Source organism: Manacus vitellinus, unplaced genomic scaffold (assembly GCF_001715985.3).
Source record: "Manacus vitellinus isolate BGI_N305 unplaced genomic scaffold, ASM171598v3 scaffold_28_pilon, whole genome shotgun sequence".
Lineage (NCBI taxonomy): Eukaryota > Metazoa > Chordata > Aves > Passeriformes > Pipridae > Manacus > Manacus vitellinus.
In genome coordinates this window covers 9682825-9706720 of record NW_021940122.1, presented here as the reverse complement: position 1 = coordinate 9706720, position 23896 = coordinate 9682825, and the positions used below count along the sequence as shown (strand labels likewise).

At 49.5% G+C, this 23896-nt stretch overlaps 2 protein-coding genes across 2 annotated transcripts; one reads left to right on the top strand and one right to left on the bottom strand.

Moving 5' to 3' along the window:
* The first annotated feature begins 439 nt into the window (after nt 1–439).
* On the top strand, nt 440–11647 carry ACRBP (acrosin binding protein). Its single transcript, XM_018074547.2, has 10 exons — nt 440–703; nt 1441–1653; nt 4025–4119; nt 4227–4329; nt 4464–4824; nt 9958–10090; nt 10282–10461; nt 10568–10735; nt 10811–10897; nt 11445–11647. The coding sequence occupies exons 1-10, from the start codon at nt 655–657 to the stop codon at nt 11571–11573; spliced, it is 1518 nt and encodes a 505-aa protein (XP_017930036.1). The 5' UTR covers nt 440–654; the 3' UTR covers nt 11574–11647.
* Nucleotides 11648–12549: 902 nt separating this feature from the next.
* LOC103762232 (protein Wnt-4-like) lies at nt 12550–15718 on the bottom strand. The gene is made up of 5 exons (XM_018074500.1): nt 15654–15718; nt 15079–15317; nt 14418–14549; nt 14121–14263; nt 12550–12711 (listed from the first exon to the last, which is right to left on the bottom strand). Exons 1-5 carry the CDS (start codon nt 15716–15718, stop codon nt 12550–12552), a joined length of 741 nt encoding a protein of 246 aa, XP_017929989.1.
* Nucleotides 15719–23896: the final 8178 nt, after the last annotated feature.

The following is a 23896-nucleotide window of genomic DNA, read 5'->3' as shown; positions in this document are numbered from 1 at the left end:
CATTCCTGCTTTTCCTGAGACGGCTTTACTGTGTAGAGTACAGTGCTCAGGGTACCTGTGCCAGATGCAGAGGAAGACCAGCTGGTGCTCTCTTGACTCCCTGGGAGTTCAGAAAGTGGCGTGGCTGCCCAGAAGAGATCAAGCCATCTTCCCATTGCATCCTGAAGCAAGCTGGTGCTGGGACACGTGTGCTTTCCAATCCCAGGTGTTGTCCCTTTCCCCTCCAGAAGAGCATAAAATTTTGGGGTGCAAGGTGTCCCAGAGATACCACTTTTGGGGTACCCTCAGCCCTTGGTTAGCCTGGCCAGGCCTCAAATGCTGTTGTGTGTTGTTGCCAGCCACTACCATGTTCCCAGGCAGAGAGGGAAGCTCCCAGTTTGGTTCCTGCTCCTCCTTGTCCCCACGACCAGGTGTCTCCCCTCCCTGTGGGGTGCCTACCTGCCCTCACTCCCCCACAGGCATGAGCCTGGGCTTTGGCTGCCCTCCACAGGCCCCTCCCCAGCCCTGCTGTGACACCATGATCAGGTTCTGATCATGGCGCCGTGGCCACATTCTGGTTCCACTGTTGCCAGGGGCAGAACCCGAGTGCTCAGACTTTCCATGTCTGCTCTACTTGGTATGTGAGTGACTCCCACCCGGCCACCAAGCAGCTCCATGAGGCTGAAGCCTGTGGCAGACATGTTGTGGCTCCTCTGGCTACTGAGTAAGTGCCTGCCCTCACGAGGTCACCTCAGAGCCTGGGGCTGGGGCTGGAAGGAAGCATGAAGCCCCTGTGGTGCTGCTGCCATCCCCTGTCTCTCACAAGACCACACCACTGGGCCCATAGGCCATGCCAGCCCTCCGTTCTGCTCACCTGGGAGCAGCTGGAGGCTCTCAGAGGGGTCATAGGGTGGGGGACAGAGGAAAATGTGAAGGCAGGAGGGGAGGTGGCCCAGCTGAAGACAAAGGAGAGGAGGGAGGAGATGGAGGAATGTCCCCTTGGAGGGTCACAGGCCCATAGCATGGTCCAGGGGGCAGCTCACAGGGGCCATTGCAAGTGCCTCTGGAAGCTGGGGCTTTTGAAAGGGGGAAAAAGTCCATTGAGAAAAAACCCACCCAAAAAAACCAAAACAAAAACCAAGCCAAAAATCAAAACACCTTCCCCCAGTCCAAACCAAACCAAGCTCACAACAAAAGACAGCTTCTAAACTTTTTCTTCTTTTTTCCTTATTTTTTATTTTCACCCTTTTCCCCATGGGGCTCCTGGTTTCCCCAGGGCCCTGCAAGCAGGGACGATGGAGGGAGACCTCAACCAGCACCTGAGATCCTCATCCCAGTGCCCTGCTCTGTGCCAGCAGACAGGAGCAGACCAGCCTGCCAGCTGCTCCTTCATTTCCACCCACCACTTGCCTCCATTACGGGGCTGTTAAGCACAGACTGTCCCAGGTCTTTCTCCCATAGGTCTGCTGACCTTGCCGACGGCTGCTGTTGCTCCACCGGTGCCTCCCATTCCAGGCAGTCCGCTGTCGGACACGGAGTACCAGCAATTCTTTGCAAGGCTGCAGCCGCTCTGGGAGGCAAACATGTTCTGCCTGCTGCGCCAGGCATACGGCTGCCTCAGTCCCACCATTCTTCAGCTGGACCAGGAGGAGAACCACGGCCAAATCCCCAGTGGTAAGGACATCACTCCACCTCCATGGGCAGCAGAGGGTGTGGCCCCAGCTGGAGCAGGGCCAGCTGTTTCTCTGCCCTAAAATGCCACAAGATTGTGGGAGGGGTTGTTTTGGAGTCTCTAGCCCAAAGTCCAGCTTGGAGCAGACACCCCCAGAGCAAGAGCACACCAGCTTTGTGCAAGAGTGGTTTTGCAGCCTCTCTGGGCATCCCTCCCTGTGCTGCACCACTTTCCTGGAGAAAAAATGCTTTTCCCAATGGCCAGTCCTAACCTGCTAAGCAGGCCACAGTTTTCTGGGGCTCACTGAAGGTCTTCATCTCTTACCAGCTCCTTCCAACTTGATCTGGGCATTAATGCAGAAGCTTGGCTCATGGGTTCTCATAGGTCTTTAAGAAAACTTGAGATGATAAGCTGCCTTTTTAAGTGTTTAACGTTTCAGGAGCCAAGAAACATCCCAGTTCAGAAAGCACCATAGCAACAGCACCCTTCAAATCTCTGCAGTGATATTTTCCCTGCACCCCTGCATCAGAGAATTTAAGTGGCATAATTATATCTGTGCAGCTGAAAAATTTGGTACTACTTCTGTTGTATTTTTCTTCAGAGGAAAAAAAATAGGAACAATTTTCTCATAAAAAATATGTCTTTATATTTAGATATGAACGTCAATGAGCTGAATGATCAGCCAACTGTGCTTATTTGGACTGCAGCTTGAGGGCAACTATTTCTTGCTGGTTTCTGCAGCTGTGTCAGGGAAACAAGTGCCACCCCTCAACACCAGATCCAGGGATGGGTTCTGGGCTCCTCACTCACTTGTGGGCACCTGCAATCCTATGCCATAGTGCTGCAATCCTATGCCATGGTGCTGGGTGCACCCAGGGTCTGTCCCTGGTTCCTCTCCTGGTGCCCAACTCCCCAGCATTGTTCCTTGCCACATCCAGCCACACTCCCACTGCTCTTGCCTTTGGAGACACAGCTGCCAAGGGCAGAAGCATCTGGAAATGCCAGGAGATGGGACAATTTTGCAGTTTGCCTTCTTTACCTTCTTTTTCTCCGTCCCTCAGCCTAACAGACCCATCCAGCAGACTTTATTTCCCTTTGTGTTATCCTTTTTTTACAGTTTTTGGGTTATTTTGGCACATTTCAGCCAGGCTGAGAGGCCAAGCTGTCATGGCAGAACATGTGCCAACTCATGTTTAGCCTCTGCTGTCCTCACAGAGCTATGGTAGTGCTGTCTACATCCAGGTATTCATGAGCATTTATTGCACCTCATCGGGTGCTGATGAAGGCAGTTACCTTGTGTTTTAAACAAAGAATAGGGGTCGATCTGGAGTGTTCCCTACAAGTTCAACACTTTCCTGGGCTGGGATCCTGGTGGATACCTGAAATTCTATTTTTGATGGTGCAGGTGTATGCTCAGCACAAGAAGTGTGTGTACAGGGTAAAGGTTGGTGCACAAGCAACAAACAGGACAGTAGTGCAATTCCACTGCTGATCTCCTCCCTCTCACTCCTGTGCACACAGGGCTGGCTGTGCTAGCCAGACCATGCGCTCCTAGAGCAGAGGGAGCACAAGATCAACCCCCTCCCCAATTCTCCCCGGGTTTTCTGCTCTCCTGCATGCCTTTGCTTTCCTGTGATCACTGCAGAAAGAGCTGCAGCTTTGGGGTCAGTGTGTCGACAGTGCCGGTCAAGACCACAGTGTGTGTGTACAGGTACAGGCTTTGTCAGCAGCATCCTGGCCCTATGGACTTTCCTCCATCCCCTGCAAGGCTGGAATCGATGTCAAACTATATTGCCCTGATGATATTGTCTCCTCTAGAGCAGGTTTCCCAGAGAAGCTGTGGCTGCCCCAGCCCTGGAAGTGTTCAAGGCCAGGTTGGATTGGGTTTTGAGCAACCCGGTCTAGTGGAAGGTGTCCTTGCCTATGGCAGGGGAGTTGGAACTAGATGATCTTTAGGGTCCCTTCCAACCCAAACCATTCTATGATTCTCTGGTGCTCCTAGGCCCAGTCTGGGCATCTTTCAAACCTATCACATCACTACTTTTCTCTTTTTTCTAAACCCTGTAAGGACTAATAACAGAATCATCAGATCCTGGAAATAGGAAGTTTGGATCTCTGTCATAAGGAAGATAACTGTGAGAAAAATGGCAGAAGAATGAACTGAAGCCCTCAGGGGGTTGGAGGGAAAGGGCATGTGGCACCTGGGATTGGGAGCTGTAACAGCCCAAGGCTGTGATCTCCACATGGGGCGGACAGACTTTCCCTGCATCCACAAGCTGTCACCCCAGAGGTCCCGATCCCTTAGTGCACCCAGGACGAGGGGGTAGATGACAAAACCTGTGGCCTGCCCCTATCCCACATGTCTCTCTCCAGGGCCAGTCTGCACTGACTTTCCAGAGGTGCTGCAGTTTCAGAGCTTCTGCCAGTTCGCCCAGTACCGCTGCCTCAAACAGCAGTTCTATGTCAAGGTGGGGAGTGGGATTTGGGGGAGGGGGGTAGGGGAGGTGGAAGGGGTGAGGAGGAAGGGAAGATTACATAAGCAAGATTCGTGTTTCTCCCTCTTTTCCCGACTCAGCGAGTCCCGTGTTCGACTTGGTCTCTAAAAGATGTCATCCCCTCGAAGCCACCTCACACTGTGAGCTCCGTGACAGTGGGCAAAAGCTCCTCTGCCAGAGAAGGTATGGCTGCACCGAGCTGTGCTGGGCACCCCTGCTCGCCTGCTCATCTCCTGTAGCTACTCTTCCACGCCCAGCACCTTTCTGGCTGGCCTCAGAAAGGTGCCCTCAGCCACTTCATCCCTCTGTCTCCTCAGCTCACAAGCAGGCTTCTCCCTCTCCTGCTCATGTGGAAAGGCTTCTGAACCACTCTCATGCGCCCCTGGGTCAGAAACCACTGTTGACAAAGCCCCCCACAGCCACATCAAAGGTGACCACACCCTCACAGAAGAGCAGGACAACTGTACACCCACCCACTGTGCTTGTCCCGGCTGCCACTACTGCCTCGCCTCCCGGGGTGGAATCCCCTGAAGACCAAAGCCTGAAGAACAGCATCTGGCAACTGATCCATTCGGCCCTTTCCTTGGATGCATCCCTGAACACCAAGGACTCTTCTTGGAACTTCACCAAGTCAGGTCCAGAAATCATATCAGAGCAGGAAATTCCCCCCCGAGGCAGGTGAGGGCAAGACTGCTCTTTCTGGGTACCTGTGCAGTACTGTCCTTGTGCACACTGGCTGGCAGCCCCAAAGCATTCATACCCCTGCTTGGAGCAGGTGGTGAGTGTGGGCAGGCTTTCCGGAGCAAGCTGTCCCATACAGAGAAGGAATGTACCTGGGAAGCCCCTCAGGCACCCCCTGCTCCAGCACAGTGTGAGCAGGGAGAGGGTGATGCAGCACTGCTCGTACCTGAAAATGTCACTGGCCTTGCATCCTGAGAAAAGTGCCTGGGTCTTAGCTGCAGGCAGGGCTTTGTTTCCCCACACTGTGGCCGTATGCAGTATGCAATCACCTCTGCACTTATCCTCCTCCCAACAAGTCTCCCAGGAGTACAGGTGATGTGCAGAAACAGATTCGTTGTGAACACAGGTCCTTGGGATGTGTCTCACTGTGATCCTTGCTCTCTGTGTGCAACATGAAGCAGATATTTCTTAAAACAGGTTCCTGAGGAACCCTTGGAGGTGTGCTCTGTCATCTCGCAAGTAAAGTAAAAGCAGCCCTGTGCTAGGAAGTAGAGCTGGGAGCACAAAGCCATGCTCCTGGCTGTGCAGGACCACTGCTTCTCCTCGAGCATGTGAAACTGTGTGCACTCTGGATCTATGAACAGCTCTTCCTAGGGGGTTTCTGGTTCCCCACTCTGGTTTTGGGAACAGCTACATGGCAGTTCAGCACAGGGCCCTGTGACAGCCCAGCTTGCTGCAGTCCTTTTACACACCCTTCTCAGTTTCTCTGGCCTGTAGGAGCTTGTTGAGCATGTTGAGCTCTTCTCAGTTGCTTTGCCAGCATCCATTTGTTTCTGTCTTCAGGTAGCTGGGACTGGCAAGCCCACACAGAAAAGACCTGCAAAAGGATCATATCCTTTCACTCTAACTTATTTTTTGATCCTTTACTACACTGTGGCTGAGGGCCACTTGCTTTGACTGAGAAGCAAAGATTATTTTGCTTACCAAGAGCAGAAAAAAAAAGCTCTGTAGATGTGGTTTTCATGGAGAAGTCATTTTGGTTTCGCTCTGTTGGTGGTCAGTGATGTTCCTATAAGCACACAGATTTTGTGCATGATTGCACATCTGTGGTTGCTCTTAAACACAGAGCGTACTACCACTACAGTTCAGCCAGAGATTCCTCTTCTGCATGTAAAAATGAATTGCATCATGTTGTTAAAGCCATAACTGTTCTCTTGCAAGGCTGTAATGTGTCATCCTCCTCCCTTACATTGTAGGAAGCTTTTACTGCCTGGAAACATTTTTTTCTGGTGTATATACTCTAAACTGTGTTTCGTTGAGGATGTACTCGTTTTCCCTTCCTCTGAAACTGAGCCTTGTTCTGATTTGATTCCATTGGGATTATTGAGGGACTGCTGTGATTGCAGATGACACCTGCTATTCTGTTTCACAGTTTCTCAAAGACACTAATGCTGACTGTGTGTCTGTAACCTGGCAGCAAAGCCCCATCAATCATGCTAAGCAAAGCTTAAACTCAAGTGGGGATAAAAAGGCGAGATAGACCGCGCCTGTCGGCTTTGCTGCTCACGACATCCTGCCTCCTCTCAAAGGGACTTCAAAGCATGACCTAAAAAAGGGGCAAAATGCTTTTGAGCATTTTCATTCCAGCAGAGGAGCAGTGCTGGGTAGGACTGGACGTTTCACACAGGGGCCATTCAGCGTCTGGTCTAACACAAGGTGTGCAGGGTGGTGACAGGCACAGATCCCAGGGCTGTGTGTCTACCTAAGGGTCTTATGTCTGGCAGGACATCTATCCCTTCTTGCTCACCCCTGCTTGTGGCAGCTGCTCTGGTAGCTCCACCAGCTTTCCTAGTACTTGATGAAGTTAACTGTGACCTTTAGAGAGAGACAGGGCAATGGTAGTGATATAACAAGAATCTGCAGCACACTTTTGTGGTCTTTCTGCTAGCAGTGAATCATGAGGGGAAAAATGTCAATTATTGCACTTATTTTCTATTTTAAGTCCTTATTGTGTTTGCTGCCTTATTTCCCATTTCCTCTTCTAAGAGTTGCCTATATACCAGGATTCAGTCTTGCAATAAGATAAAAAGAGCTCTGTAGCTCTTACATTATAAAGCCTGTGCAACTCTGATTTTTTGCAGCAATTTTCAGTGGCCCTTTAAAACATCCCCATGTTCCAGCTCTATGTGCACAGCCCTGTGATGGGTTTCAGCAGCTAGATGCATAGAAGGACATCAACCTCCCTTCCCTGCTTTTCTGTTTTCACACAAGAATTGCATTTGCCCTTTTTCCCAGGGCTTCCCACTGTTGTGTTGTTTGTCAGCTACAACCTCTACACCCCTTTCAGCATCACAGCTGTCCCAGATGCAGACCTTAGTCTGCTGGTATCCTCACATGGGTGCTCACTTGTGGTTCATGTGAGCCCAGCTTTCCCAGTAAGGCTGTTCCAACCCCTCTCAGAATCCCAGAATCACAGAATAGTTAGGGCTGGAAAGGACATCTGGAAATCATCTGGTCCAACCCCCCCTGCCACGGCAAGGTCACCTAGAGCAGGTTACACAGGAATGTGTCCAAGTGGGTTTTGAATGTCTCCAGAGAGGGAGGCTCCATGAGTAGCCGGTTCCAGTGCTGTGCCACCCTCAACGTAAAGTTCTTCCTCATGTTGAGGTGGAACTTCTTGTGTTTTAGTTTATGGCCATTACCCCTTGTCCTATCACTGGGCACAACTGAAGAGTCTGGCACCATCCCCTTGGCACCCATCTTTGAGATATTTATATGCATTGATAAGATACATACACTCCTGGTGACTTGCCCTCTTCCTCTTCCTCCTCCTCCTCCTCCTGCTTTACTGCTCCAGACAGTCCTTGTGGTACTTATGTACTTCAAACCCAGAGGCTTTCATTTTAAGGCCAAACTCTTTGTTAAAAGTATCATCCCCAGAAAAAATACTCTTTTTGAATTATCATCACCCACAGCCAGCTTTGGCATGCAGGCAAAGATCTCTTTACTCTTTCTGAAGCTGTTAAGAATGGCTTTTTCCTTAATGGTTTTAGTTTCCTGCATCACCCCCCACCTAAATCAGAAGTTACCAAGTGCTGGAAAGCTGTTTGCTCCTTATCTTCTTTTCTGCTCGCCTCAGGTACTCACTCCACCTCAGCCAGCCAATATCGGGGAGGCTCAGCAGCTGAAAGTTAATGGCTCAAGTCCTTGTCCTTACATTGTGAGAGAGGTGGATGCTGTTCACCAGCACTCTTCAGAGATACCACTGAAGCAGGCTCTGTATGTGTCATTCCACATCTTGAGATGCTAAAGTATGATAAGCTTTTATCTGAAGTTTTCTCTTTTTGCCTTGGAGCAATTACTGATCTCAGCTCACAGATTCTTCTTAATTCTGGGGGGGAGTTCACATTCACTTTGAATCATTGCCTCACAGTACCTCTTGGGCTTTTTCCAGGACGGTGGTTAGGACAATAACATGCATAAATACTAAGCTGGGGTGGGATTTGCATTAAGAAATCACTTTAGGTAGATCTATCCCTTTCCCTGAAGCATGGGTGAAATGTCTGTACATCCACAAACAGCTGAGCAGTATGTCAAGAAGCATAGGGGACCCACAGCAGTGCTGTTATACTCACTCAGAGGTGGTAAATCAGCTCATAAATTTGAAAATACTAGGCCAGAAAACCTCACAGCAGCGATGATGAGCAGAGATAGAGCAGGAAAAGGATGTGACAGGGAGTGCAACAGTATTTCTTGGTAACCTCAGACTGATGGCACAACTCCGATTTCCAGGAAGGTGATCTATTTTAACCTTCAGGCCCAGCAATTGCTCTGATCATGCACCTTGGCCTTCCTGCTCAGCGCAGGACATGAAAACATGTCTGGTGACCCCTGGAGAAAAAAAACAGTATCATGTGTCTGAGCTACACTCCCTTCTCCTAAGAGACGTTTGAGATATCTTTTTGAAGTCTCTGAACTGTGGAGAAACCACCCCATTAGCTGCTCCCAAGCTAAATACCCTCTGTGTCAGGAACATGCAGCTAATTTCTGGTTTGAATGGATCTCGCCCCAAATTCCAGTCACCAAAAGTCATTACTCTTCCATCTGTTGACAAGGACAGCTTTCCAGCTGGTGCCCTCCTTGGAAAAAGTGCTGGCTGGCTGAGTGGCCACCCTCTAGTGTCTTCACTCAGCTAAGTGAAGCTTTTTTAGCCTCTTGCTCTAGGTGAAAGTTTTCCAAGCCTTAGGAAATCTCATCTTCATGACCTTCCTTGAGGTTCTCCACCTTTTTTTTTATTTTTTTAATGCTAATCTGAAGGTCTCCAAGAAGTTTCAAATACTCTCAGGAGGATTTGTCCATACAGGTTAGCCCATGCGTGGATTTTAAGAGCATTTTAACATAGGCAGTTGCTGCTCCTCTTACTTTTTGTCAGATCAGTTTGTTTATTTACAACTGGTTTTGTTTCCAGACACAAGAGGTAAATATCTAATTGAGCATTTTTACCTCTTCTGTACCATTGTTGGCGATTGAAGCCAACCATCCGTGTCTAGTAACAGTTCTGTACCATGCCTACAAATTCCACTGTTCCTAATATTCTTATTGGTCTTATCCCATTGTCCTTAAATTTTTTACTTTTAGCTACCCATGTCAGTTTGGATGAACAGTTAATTCATGGTTAATAAATTTTTCCCCTTTCCATCAAATACATTGGCTCAAGCAGGAGGGAGGCTTAATGAGTGACATCCCCCAGACCCAAATGGGGCTGCTTCACAGTCAACACTCAGCATACCTCTAACGAACATCTCCTCATTGCCCCCAGATGGACAAAACTAGGCAGCACCTGCTGCAGGAGCCCTGGGAAAGTTCTTCAAGCTGTGAAGCTTCGTCCAGTCCCTCTCACATGCTCCTAAATGTGCGCACACACACACCCACACCCACACCCACACCGTAGCCTCTGTGTTACACAGGCGTGTACAAACTCTGCAGATACTCCCATTCTTCTATGCAGTTTAGCCAGGAGTCCAAGGTTTCTTTGGGAAAGGGTTTTTTTGCTATGTTTTGGGGTTGTTTTCCCTTCTTTCAGTTTCTAATTGAAGGTGTATTGCCTTCTTCCTTCCCTTTCTCTGTCAGCCTTTTAGCCCTGCAGAATGACGAGGCAGTGCTGGTCCTGTGCTATGCAGTGCTGGAGGGAAACTGTCTCTCATCAATGCTTGCCATGGCCTGGAAGGAGATGGAAAAAAGAGTCTTTGGGTTCGGAGACTCGGTAAAGACCTTGATGTCCACCTTTGACCCCCATGGTGTGCAGGGCTCCCTGTCATTTTGGGTGTCACCTCCCAAGAGAAGCTGACCTGGGTGACCAGGGAGGCAAGCTCCAAGCCAGGGATGTGGGAGCTCCTCAGTCTCCTCTTTTGGGAGCTTCTTAGTCTCCTTTTCCCCCCTGACCATCCACCTTAGGTGTGTGACAACCTTGGGCGGCATCACATGGACCTGTGCCCTGACTGTGCTTTCTGCTCGCTGAAGATGGAGCAGTGTCAGAACACCAAAACCCTGAGCCGTGTTCACTGCGACACAGGTGACTTCTTCACCTACATCAACCCTCAGATCTCAGCCCAGCACCAGGATGCAGAAAAGCAGGTACCAAGTGAGCTGTATGCCCTGCTGGTCTCTGAGGAGGAGCCTGGACTGGGAGGTGGGGAAGGGAAGAAAGAAGCATGTCTCACTTTATCCCGCTCCTTTGCAGACCAGATTCTCAGATACTCTGGAGGAATATGACATGGACTTTTTCAGAGGGCTGAGGTCAGAGTACTGGTGCAGTCGGATGGCCACCCATGGCTGCCAGGACCCAAGTGTGATCCTCTGGCTGGAGGCAGAGTACGCTGCCTTCCAAGACGGAGGTACACCGAACAAGGTGGGTGACCATCAGTAGATGTTCCCATCTCTCCTTCTCTTCTTCTTTCTCTGACCTTCATTCCCATCTCCCCAGGTCTGTGACTCCAGTGGAGTTCAGCACCCCAGCTACTGCATGTTCAAGAGCCACCAGTGCCTCCAGAAGAGCATCCACAACCAGCGGGTGAGAAGCAGCTGCACTGCCTTTTGCACAGCCTGCTCCTCCATGGCTGAGCCCTCCATAGCCAGCCTTGAGTCCCTGTGGAACTCCCTGGCACCCTACTTGTCCTTCCAGGAGGACAGAATTGAATGTGTTTGAGGGGGTGATAAATAGTGAGCCAAACGTAACTGGCGTGTCATAGGTGGGTGGGATTTGCACAGACACTGTAAGGGATGGAAGCAGAGGCAGATATAATGTGGAGAAAAAGAAGCTGTGGGAAGCCTCCCATCCATCAGGGTATCCCTGTAGGGGAGGATCTCTCCCATCTACTGGTTGCTTCCTAGGTGGTAACAAAACCCAGAATCGCCATAGCAGGACAGAGCACTAGCCTATATCTTAGGAAACACACAGCTCAGCTATTAGCTGAACGGCTTTCCAGCTGGTTCTCCCCCTTCCCCTCTGGTGCTCCCATCATGCCAGCCTCCAAATGTTGTCCAGCATGGAGATCCTCTTTCCTTGTGGAAAGGATGGGCAGTGGCACCCTTCCTATGAACTCAGGTTCTCCTTGCAGGTGACCCGCGTTGAATGCAAGAGCAACGAGACCTACCGGGTGCTGAGTGCGAAGGAGGGAGAAGAGGAGGTGCAGCAGTGGCATGAGAGGTTCTTCAGCCTTGCCAAGCAGCAGTCAGAAAATCATTAAAGTTTGAAAAGACCTTCAAGATAATCAAGTTCAACCTTTGACCAAGTACCACCATGCCCACTAAACCATATCGTGTAGTGCCATGTCTACTTGTTTTTTGAACTCTTCCAAGGATGGTGATTCCACCACTTCCTTGGGGAGCCTGTTCCAATGCCTGACCACCCTTTCAGTGCAGAAATCTTTCCCAATATCCAATCTGAACCTTCCCTGTTGCAACCTGAGGCCATTTCCTCTTGTCCTATCACTTGTTGCCTGGGAGAAGAGACCAATCCCCACTTTGCTACAGCCTCTTTCAAGTAGCTGTAGAGAGCAGTAAGGTTTCCTCAGTGCCTCCTTTTCTCCAAGCTAAACAACCACAGCTCCCTCAGCCACTCCAGATCCTTCACAGGCTTCGTTGCCCTTCTCTGGACATGCTCCAGCACCTCAATGTCTTTCTTGTAGTGAGGGGCCCAGAACTGGACACAGCATTCAAGGTGTGGCCCCTCCAGTGGTGAGTACAGAGGGACAATCACTTCCATGGTTCTGCTGGCCATGCAATTTCTGATAAAAGCCAGGATGCCACTGGCCTCCTTGGCCACCTGGGCACACTGCTGGCTCATGTTCAGCTGCTGTTGACCTGCACACCCAGGTCCTTTTCTGCTGGACAGCTTTCCAGCCACTCTTTCTCAAGCTTGTAGCACTGCATGGGGTTGTTGTGTACCCAAGTGCAGGACCTGACACTTGGCCTTGTTGAACCTCTTAGAATTGGCCTCTGTCCATCAGTCCAGCCTGTCCAGATCCCTCAGCGGAACCTTCCTACCCTCCAGCAGACCAACACTCCCACCTAACTTGGTGGAGTGAACTTATTGAGGGTACCCTCGTCCAAATCATTGATAAAGATACTAAACAGGACTGGCACCAACACTGAGCCCTGGGGAACCCCAGTAGTGGCTGGCTGCCAGCTGGATGTAACTCCATTCACCACCACTCTCTGGGCTCAGCCATCCAGCCAGTTTTTAACCCAGGAAAGAGTGCACCCGTCCAAACCATGGGCTGCCAGCTCCTCCAGAAGAATGCTGTGGGAAACTGTGTCAAAAGCTTTACTAAAGTCCGGGTAGACAACATCCACAGCCTTTTCCTCATCCACTGCGAGGGTCACCTGGTTATAAAAGGACATCAGGTTGTTCAAGCAGGACCTGCCTTTTGTAAATCCACGTTGCCTGGGCCTGATCCCCCCGTTGTCCTGCACATGCCCTATGATTGCACTCAAGGTAATCTCTTCCATAACCTTCTCCGGCACTGAGGTCAGACTGAATGAGGGGAGCCTCACTGTGGCAGCTGCTGGAACTCCTCTTGGAAACATTTTCTCCAGCCAAAGGAACAGATGAGCACTGGAAAAGGCATTTCTTGCATCCTTCCCCTGTACATAGCTCCCTGTACCAGTCCTCCAAAGGATGAGTCTTATTTTATAAAGAGCCTGTTTGATTATACAAAATTCATTTGTTCCCTTCTTTCTAATGCCACTGCTCTATTACACTCCCCAGTGACCCCTCTTTTGCTCAAGGTGGATCCTCATGCCATCCGGATCCACAGTCATGTTCCTTTCTTATGCAGCCCATGTGTCCCCTGAGCAGAAGGACTCAGCATGGCCTTGTTCCCTCCCGAGACACAGGAGGGAGCAAAACCAGGGACCCTCCAGGTCCCAAATGCAGCATGTGAGGAAGAAGCTTTTGTGTGCACTTTGCTTTCCATTGCAGCTGGTTTATTTCTGAAGTTTAGGGGTTTATTTGGCTTGTGTCCTCCAACCCTCCACCCAGAAAATTAATTCAAACCACAGAAAGCCCACTGAGGCTGGTGGGAGGGTGCTGTGTGGGGAGCACTCAGGAGCTGGTGACACCCCTGGACATCTCCCTGGGCTGGCCTCTCCCTGTGACCTTGCAGTCACTTGGCAGCCTCTTGCTGCCCTAGCATGCTCCCCCTCAGCGGCATCGGTGCACCTCCCCGAGGTGCCGGCACTGCTTGCACTTGACGGAGCAGCACCAGCAGAACTTGCAGCTGGTCTTTTTAAGCCAGGTCAATACAAAGAGAAGAAGATCCACTCTGTGGGCAACAAGCTGGCTTGGGTCTGTAAGAGAAATCCCTGAGGCAGGGAAAGGGATGGGGACCTGCTCTGGTCTGTAGGGCTCTGGGAGGGGAACAGATCTGCCCAGAGACAGAGGATGTTCAAGGGACCAGATCTGACTGTGACCCCTGGATAAGATGGTGCCTTTGTTGAGGATGGGCTGGACGGGCAGGGAAGCTCTTCAGAGCAGAACAGAGTAACTAATTTCCTTTGCAGAAAAGGCCAAGGAAGGTTAATCACAACTGGGCTCTGTAAGGAAAAGGAGATTGCACAGAAGCAGGTAGGGGAGGCTGGGGCCCCCCTCCACCAGTTCTGGGCTAAGAAAGCAGCAGGATGCAAACTCCTCAAACTGTTTCTTGGGGTATGGGGGCTGGACTGAGCTCTATCTAGCCAGAAGGAAACCCCAGAAGCCAGGCTTGCTTCCTAGCCCTTGTTCCTGCTGTTACCTTCCTCCCAGCCTCATTGTTGTGCAGGTTCATGAGTGCTTGGCCGGAGGAGACACCATGGCTCCTCTCTGGGTTGCCCACGAAGGCTTGAGAGAAGGCAATTCCATAAAACAGGTTATCGGAGCAGCCCGACCACTGGAAACCTGCTGAGAGAAAGCAGCCATGAGATGAAGGAGAATCTCTGAGAGGATCTCCCAAAGGGTTGTGGAGAAGGGGTATGTCTCCATCCCTGGAGACAGTCTCTCCCATAGATCTTTCCCTCTGCCACCCCCTTCCTGCCACAGTCTTCTCCTTCACCTTCAGGGCTGGCTCCTCGGATCTTGCAGTTGCAGCCACACTTCTCCAGCTCCCCGTGGCTGCAGGCACAGGTCACAGCAAAAGCAATGCCAGCAGCAGAGATGGCGTGGATGAAACCAGCCTCCCATGTGCCTGCAGCAGGGCAAGAAACGGTACCAGTCTGCGGGGGGCAAAGGCACTGATGGGACGTGGTGAGGGAAAAGAGGTTGTGACTGCACAGAGAAAAGATGCATTCAGATGGAGACTGCTTGGGAGAAATAGATGGCAGGATGTTCACCTGGTGCAGCTGTTCCCAAGGCCAGGAGCCAGTAATGGAGGTGGCTCTGTGTCAGGGCTGGTGGTAGGGTGAGGGAGAAGATCCACCAATCTGCATAGGTGGTACCCAGAATGGTCCAGATGGGACCAAAATGCCAAATCTGGCCAAATGGGCAATAAGTTTAAGCAGAATGTTAGTATGTGTGAAAGCACATGCATTTGGTTCAGTTTACTCTCTGTTGACAGACATGTTGGAATGTGGAGGAAGGCGCTGGCCACTCTGGGGATGGGACCAGTGTGCCCCTTGCACCCTAGCCCAGGAAAGGCTGATGTGTCAAGGGGACCCTATAGGCATACCAGAGGGACCCCATGCCAACCTTGTCTGTGTCACCTCCCCCTCTCTGACCTTGGACGGCCACTTTGCCAAAGACCTGCAGCCCCTGCAGGGTGGAGCAGTTCCAGCAGCGAGAGTGAAACTGGTGTTGGCACTCCTGGACAGCCAGCTCGGCACCTTGCTTCACTGCATCCATGGCTTCCACCTGCCGCTGGCAAATGCGGATCTGCTCTTCTACCAACCCCATCAGACCATCACAGCCCCTGGGGTCCCTGAGGGACACCTGCAGGGAGGTCTGCTTGGCCAGGTACCTGCAGGGCAGGGGAGAGATTCAGTTTCAGATATGCCAGAGCCAGGGCCATATCTCTTCAGGACTAGCCCTCTGTAGACTTATTTTAGAGTTGTTGCAGGGAAGGGGAGGTGTCTCATCTTGTCTGTGCTGAATTGGACATTCCTCTTCCCCATCCTGGTCTGCACCTCTTCAGCTTTACCATTCTCCTCTGTCCATGCTCCCAGAGATGCCCCTTCTAATGTGCTGTCTTTTAGTTGCCCAAATTCCTTCTTCTACCCTTCTATCACCCCATTTTCTTTGAAGACAGCACCTGCCCAGATGACTTTCCAACCCAGACAGTACAAAGCATACTTACAGCCAGGTCACGGCAGCGACGCACTGCACGGGGATCAGCACTGCATGCAGGCACACCATCTCCATCCTGTCCATGGCAAAACTCCACCACCTTCAGTCACGGTGCAACAGCCACCTGAATCGCCTCCTGTGGCTTCCCACGGCCTCTGCCTGATAGTCACTTTCCCAGCAGCTGCAGCCCAGCACTGCAAAGCAGGGGCAGCCCCTGACCATGGGCTGCCCTGGTGTGCCTGCCAGCATCGGAAACCCAGCAGCCTGCAGAAATCTGCTGGGTTGGCCCTGAGAGGTTGTCCTCACCAGTGCTGTTCTGTACTTACAGCTTGGGCAGCGTGGTGGGAGAGTTGTGACCTGGGGCTTCAGGGTGGGCATTCGCCACAGGGAGCTCACATTGATGGGGAGAGGATCAGTGTCAGACCCTTGGCCTCTGCCATCCTGTCAGCAGGTGATGTCGTTGTCTTTCTCCACAGTCCAGTCACTTCATCAGCAGGAAGCAGCCCAAGATCCAGTCAGCTGCAGATGAAGCCTTCCACACGAGAAGAACCAGGCAGCATCAAGCAACTATATCTAGACCCATCAGCTCATCACTGCTTTTGAGAGACAGAGAGTTTCCCTGTAGTGACAGCTCTTGGGATTAGAGACAGGAAGACCTACTACCTTCCTCATCCTCAGCTGCTGTTCTTGAGGACACTCTCTCATCTGCCTCCTCCAGGCTGGAGATTCTTCTTTTATACCCTGCAGCCAAGCTGCTCCCTGGCTCTCTTACTCTTTCCCTGGCAGGTCTCCCTTCACCCTGCTCATTTTCTTCCCCAAGGACAGTCCTTGCCCTTCTTCTAGGAGGCATAATGGGCTGGCTGCCCTTCTTCTTAGCAGGTAGTTCTTTCCTAAGATCCCCTGGAAGCCCAGGAAAATATGATTTGTGTGACCAGGGAGCTGAAATATCCTGGGACAAAAGCCTGCCATTCCCCCAGGCAGCCTGGGAAGTGCCAGCTGTCTCCACACTGGCACTCCTCAGACAGCCCACAGATTTTTGCTTTTCCTGTCTGAATCATTCAGAAAGTGAAGCAGGGCTGCTCTGGCCCTGCTGTGGTTCTTCCATAAAGGGATTCACCTCTTTACTGTGCTTTTCCACATTTTCCCGTACAAAGGAGTCTGAAGAGCACTGAGGTTTACCAGTCATCCTTTCAAACCTGAGCAGCCCCTCTCCTTTAGCATGAATTCCACCTCTTTCCTTGCCTTCCCAGCTTCCTGCATCCCTCCTTCCGTTGGGTCCTTGCTCCTGGTTTCTGGAGTCAGCACTCCGGGGCGGTAGGCATGTTGGGATCTGCAGCATCAGGGTGTAGCCTCCAACACACACCCCAGTAATCTGGTCTTACCTGCTGCTCACTCAGCAGTGAGGAAACACCGGGGGTTGTGCTGCTCTTCCCCACAAGCTGAGCCTCCAAGAGACAGCGAGGGGAAGAGGTGTGAGCCCACCTGGGCGAGGGGAGACAGAGTTCGTGGGCTGATGCAGCAAGACGCAGTGAGGTGAGTGAACCCAGCTTGGTGAGGGGTGCTGTGGGCCTCGTGGGCTCACTGGCTCACGGACTGGGCTAAGCGCTACTGTGTCGTCCTCTTCTAACACATAGAAAAGCCAAGACTACCAGGCTCAGCCAGGTGTGTGCATGTGTGTGTGGGGTGTGAGGGCTGCAGGGGAGGGGGAAGTTCCCACAGAGGGTGTCAAAGACTCCTTCGGCAGAGGACACCCCGCCGGTATATCTGCAAGCCTTTATCAGTGGCGGCACCTTAACGGGAACTAAAGAGACACAAAAAGCTGTGAGAACAAAGATCCCAGTAACTAGGAAGTGAGAGTAGGAGTCTGGTTAAAAAAGAGAGGCACTAAAAAGAGGCAGGGTGAGATCAGTGGTTTGGGAGCTATTGTACCCTCTGAGGATTTATGAGCAGAAGGAACATATACCCCTTGGCATGTCACTCCCTGAACGAGGAGTCAGCAACAGCAGGCAGGGAGTGAGAAAGTCAAACACCAGCAGGTGGAGGAGCCAGGCCAAGGGCTGCAGAGGAAGAGGGATCCCACCAGCAAAGCACCTTCTTCTTGGGGCAGCTGTTTCTGGGGAAGGATAATAGTAGGATTAGGAGTATCACTGCTCGTGTCTTCTTCCAGGTGTGCTGAGACTGGCAAAGCAGAAATAGGACTTGAAGTAACAGTTCCCTTCCCAGCTACACATGGCAGTGCCAGGTCACAGATCTCCTGGTAAATCAGCCCTTTTACTTTCTTAGCACTGTGCCTTCTGTAGCCTCAAACATCAGGGACTGACATTTGTGGCAAACATGCCTTTGCTTGCCAAGGGCACTGACATCTCTTCAGAGCTCAGTTCTTTCTGGGACCTTGCCACATGCCAGCAGTGCACAGCTGGGCCCCCAGGCAGGACTTCAACCCCAAAGCACCCAAGCCCATGAGAGTGACAGGATTCCAAGTCTTTGTCTAGCTAGCAATTAATCAACTTTGCTCTCACTTCCCGTATTTCACCTCTACCCCCTGTTTAGAAATATTTGGGGGAAGGGGATATTTTAATTTTCCCTTGTCAGTCCTGAGGGCAGCTGAGTTAGCAAGATAAGCAAGGATTTGGCACTATGACCCAGGGCAGGTCTCCTCAGTTGCAATGACACCTGGGTGCTGCTTCTTTCATGACTACATTTGCTGTTATAGGATGTGGTTTAGCTTATCAGCTATGGATAGCAAAGTTCATGCTTTGTGGCCAGGCAGAAGTGCATCAGGAAGTGAAAAAGGAGAAGAAGCAAACTGCAGCGTGATGTAGAATCAGCCATAGCATTGTAGGGGGTAGCTGTGATTTGGATGAATAAAAAGCCAAAGAGCCTGCCTGGTTCTGTTTTGATTCAAGCTGCTTGCAGGTTTGGTGCCTGGATTGAGACCTCAGCAGTGGCAGCGACCACCAGCCAGCGAGCTCGTGTGCACCCTTGGCTCTTCAGCAGCAGAGAGGTAAGCCAGATGGAAACATCTGGGGAGCTGGATGGTCTGGGCACCTTGGGCGCTGGTCCCCATGAGCTGCTGTGCGTGTGCTGCCAGACCTGACCATGTGGCACTGGGGAACATCTGCCCCTCTTCAATTGTCCAGTGGACCTAGAGGCAAATCTCAGTTCAAGTGGAGGCTTTCTTTGGGGATCCTGTGATGCCAAAAGCACTGGCAGCCTGAAGAGCTTACTTATCAAGGTGCCCACAATGGAAGCCCATACGGCCCTCAGAAGATGAAAAGGGGGTGACAACTCTAAGGAATAGCCAACAGTGTGACCAGACCTCATGAGTTAAATACGAAGGTCTCGGTTTTAATATCATATATCTCTCATTAAGAACAAGGCATCCTAAGTCTTTAATGTCTTTGAGGTTTTAATCTTCACACTAATCTAATTGCTTGGGTAGAAAAAAGGCAAAAATCGGGGATTAGATGTCACTGACAACAGGTAAAAAGCATCCGTGTTTATGAAAAAAAAATATACCTTCAATTTCTAGAGCAAAGCTGAGTGGGGTTTTTTTTAGGTTTGGCAAGCTCTTTGTTATTTCCTCTTTGTTTTCAGACTTACTAAGCGACCTCACGCAGTTTGCGTTTCCAGCTCTGCACCCCAATGCCACATTTGCTGTCTGCATCCCCACGGCAGCCACAAGGCTCCCATGGGTTCAATGACAGTCACTGTCAGAAACACTGACCCTGCAGCATGCTCAGCAATATATTTCTAGCTTTTTTTTTCCCACCCCAATTCTCAGCCCCATACTCAGATTCTTCATATTTTTTGTGGTGCTAGGAGGCAGTGACTGCTAGTGAGATAGTGTCAGGAGAGAGGATTCCCAGGACCAGGAAGCAAGACACCAGGCATACATCCCATCTTGAGGCATGCCTGCCCGTTCTGGCCCCTGTCTGCAAGCACATCTAGGGTTTCTCACCCTGCAAAAGAAAAAATTAAGATCCCTTTGGGTTTTGCAAGTCACGGTCTCAGCAGATGATGGTATTCAGGGACTGCTATTGAAGAGGCAAAAGGATGCTTCCTCCACCTCTTGGGACCCATAAGGTCAATCACCAAACACAAAGTTCCTTCAGGATTTAAAGACAGCTTCTTGTTGTGAGGAGGAAGATTATTCAGCTGTGGTACCATTGCCTTCTTACACAGCTGATGGCTTGATGGCAGCTTTTGTGCAGGGCAATGAGTACTTGAGGTTCTTTTAGAGGCAGCCACAAAGAACATGCCCTTTGCCTCTCAGACCTTAACCAAGGATATTCCAAACAATTTCAGCTATTCTGTTCCCCTGCTGTCAGCCTGCTTGAGCTACCCATACCTTTCTTTTTCAGTGAGGAACAGTCAAAACAGTACCTCCAGAGCTCATCAGAGAAACGCTCTGGTCCCACAGTTTCATCGTTCCAATGACTCTGCCTGCATACATTTCATTTCAGGTGTCTGAGGTCTTGATCATAGTATCTGTTATGGCAAGTTTGAAACTATCAGCTTAGTTTCAGAAACATCACCGTAGCATATTCTTTCTTCTGTGTTTCCATCTACCCACAAAAAAATATCCCCTCAAAACCCCCAATCTATTTTCTGCTCTCAGTGATCTTTGCTGCTAATTTAGAACTCTGCTGTTTAGTGTCTTAAAGGCTGAAGGGCTAGAGTATGTAAGGAAAGACCTCTTAAAAAAGAAAGAAAAGGTGATGGTGGGCAAAAAAAATGGACAGGTTTCTTTCACTGGTGTTCATGACACAAAAGCCTGGGAGATTTTTGCAGCAAAAACTCTCTTTACAGGAAAATTCATCAAAGGACTGTCTCTGATCAAAACAGCAGTAGGAACAGCTATGGAGAAAGATGTACTAAGCAGTGTCTAAAACCATGTGGCTCCTACCCCAGAGGTCTGAAAACAACTGGAGGGTGGAAGACCTGACTAACTGTGGTGTAGAAACATTTGCTTAAAACTGTTTTTAAAGGCTCACTAGCAGACTCAATTTGAGAAAAGGCTCTTGGGGGTTTCTGGCCAGGCAGCTTGATGTTTTTGCTGAACAAATTAGTAGAAGCTATAATAAAGGGGGAAAAAATCAATTGGCATGCAGTCACATTTAATTACTGGGGAAGAATCATCATGGCTTTTCTAAAGGGATACTGTGTCCCACAGTCCTTCCTTAAAAGAGTCAAGAAGCATGTGAACGGTGGCCCATGTGGATTTCCAAAAGGCTTTCAGAAGGGTTCTCGCCAATGGCACTTAAAGCAATTTAGGGAACAGGTTCCTACCTAGACAAAAAGTACCTAAAAGATGGGAAGGAGAATGAGGGTAGATGGTTGATTTTCCCAGTGGAGTTATAAGACACCAGTGCTGGGGATTGGACTGTTTGACTTATTCATGAGAGATGAATAATAAAATAACAAATCTGTTGGAGACATAAAATTATTCAAGTTAGAAAAGATGAGGGTTGGCTGAAAAGAACTGCAGAGATTAAGAGAAGCATGAGTGACTGGACTTAAAATAAGAGCTGAAATTTCAGCTAGCTAAGTGATGGGAAAAACCAAACTGGATTGACCATTACTCCTTGCAAATGAGATTTGAGCCTACACAGTTAAGTGCGTCCACACCATCAATGTCATGTACATTTTCAGTACCCCACCACAGGGCTCACAAAAGCAGCAGCAGAAGTGGAAAGGTGCTGAGAAGGGCACCAAGGATGCTCAAAAGTGCAGAACGGCTCCTCTGTGGGGAATAACTATGAAGACAAGGACCCTTTAGCCTCAAAAGAAAAGTTTACTGAGTGGGAATATGGTAGATGATTATAATACTATCAGTTATAAAGTGAAGGTGCATAGAGATGTTGTTTCCCTTGTCATTTCCAGCACTAAAACTAGGAACTGAATCTAGCGGGTGGTGAATCAAAAATGTGTACATGGAAGTGGTTCTTCCCCTGACACGTGATTAAGCTGTGTAACTCCTTGGCACTCCCGGCACTGGTTGCTGTAGATGGTAGATTTTACATCAACTCAAAAAGCAACAGAAAAAAATAGTGAAATAAAAGTTCCCTGAGGACTACTGAATTCAACTTGATCCCCTCTGCCTCAGGAAATCCCTGGGCTGCTGTATGCTGGAATCAGGAAGAGAACTGGAGGCAGCGTAGCTACACGGTTGCATTGTTCTTAAAATTATCCCTTCCCCATCCACATTTGAGATGGAATACTAGTTGTAGATAGCCCACCAGTCTCATACACATGGACTGTGCTTACATATTATACTCTCTAGAGTGTTTATCGAATACCTCTCAAAAGCTTGAAAAATAGGTTATCTGCGGAGGTAAGTCCCTTTCTTCTGACATCTATCTGGTCTGGCTACATACGTTAAAGCAGGTCATGGTCTCTCGGTGAGTCTCAGTCTCACTAACTTTGTCTCAGTCAAGACAAAGGTCTCAAATCTATTCAGTCTGCATTAATTGCAGAATTTTGGCTCTAGCAAAAACTGATGTTCTCCTTGAGATTTTTTTAAGCATTTAATCATTTCACTTGAAATCAACAACTTCATACAAAGTTTTCATTCACCAAGAAGGGTGAAATCCACTCAGATATAGCTTGACAAACCAGTAGAAGCTTCTCTAAGAAACCTGTCTTGGTGGTGGATCTGCCCAATAACACTAAAGGATGGGCAAGTTGGCAGCTGTTTGCTCTCCCGTGTTAGATTTCCACTTTTGTTCAACATATTGCCAGAAAAATATCTGTGAGGTCAGCACATGTTTCTGCCTTCAGTAGATCCTTCCTATAGATCAGTGCATTGCCCCACAATCCCATCCAGAAGATCTGACATGCTTCTCATACCTGTCAAGTTGTTGAGTAGTTTCCTCTTACAGTAATATCAAACTCACATAAAGGCTTTCTCTAGACAGAAAATTCTACTTTCCTTTTGAACTGAATCACAATTGACATGGACTCTGTGAGGGAGACCCTACTTAACCCCTGCAAACAGTTGAGTGGAACTGTGTCACACTTACCAACCCCTAGTGTGGGTTTCTTCCATGGGGTGCAGTCCTTCAGGAACAGACTACTCCAGCATGGGTTCATCATGGTCTTCTCCAGGGGCAACAGGGAAATCCCTGCTCTGGCACCTGGAGCACCTCCTCCCCCTCCTTCTTTACTGACCTTGTGTCTGCAGAGCTATTTCTATCACATATTCTCACTTCTCTCCTCTGGCTGCAGTTGCTGTTCTGTAGTAACTTTTTCCCTTTCTTAACTACATTATCCCAGAGGTGCAACCACTGTTGCTGGTGTGCTCGGCCTTGGCCAGCAGCAAGTCCATCTTGGAGCCAGCTAACACTGGCTCTATTGGACACAGGGAAAACTTCTGGCATGTTCTCACAGAACCAGCCCTGCAGCCCCTGCCACTACTAAAACCTTCCCAGGCAAACCCAATGCAGGGAGACTGATACCACCTGGAGCCTTCCCTAGTCACAGCTATGTTTGTCCACATGAATCCCATGGCTCTTCCTTTTTTATTGCGTGCTCCCTTACCTGGCTATGTTGGCTGTGTTTGTGGGACATGAGTTGCTTCATGTTTCATAGTGTTATAAGCAGCAGAATGAAGACATGCAATACATATAAACACCACTGGTCCCATGCAAGTAAGAACACCAAAGGGATTGTAGGAATGTAAGCAACATAAGGAACTTGAAGCCACTGGGACTAAGGTTTGCATGTGTTGTTTCACATACAAAAAGGAGCGAGGGTGGAGTCAGATCTAACTGTGGTATAATTTTTTTTTATCTGAAATGGATGTACAAAGTCCTGTTTCTCTGATATAAAACAGTACCGTGCAGTTTTTATTTTAAGTTCCTTCCAGTCAGCATTTTTCCTTCAAAATGCTGCTCTCTTCCTTTTCTTTCTCTTTCGCTGGAGCCACCTCAACTACTTTCCCTGTGTGCTCATGCTGTCCCTTTGTTGTATGCATGTGCTCTCAGTAGTGATCAAAGAAATGTGCATTTTCTGGGGCTGAGTGATAAATACAACCACCTTCTCCATGCTCTGTCTTCTTCTGCCATGCAATTACTCACTTTTCTAGTGTCCATTTTTTTAGTCTTTTGATTTCTTTGTGAGTTCTTGCTGCAGAAGCCATCGGGGTGGTGTTTTAACATTTCAAGAGATTTTCTCCTCTAACTTAAACACTTCTGTCTTGGTCTTCCACTCTGACCAGGAATTGTGCTGACAACTGGCAATGATCCTCCA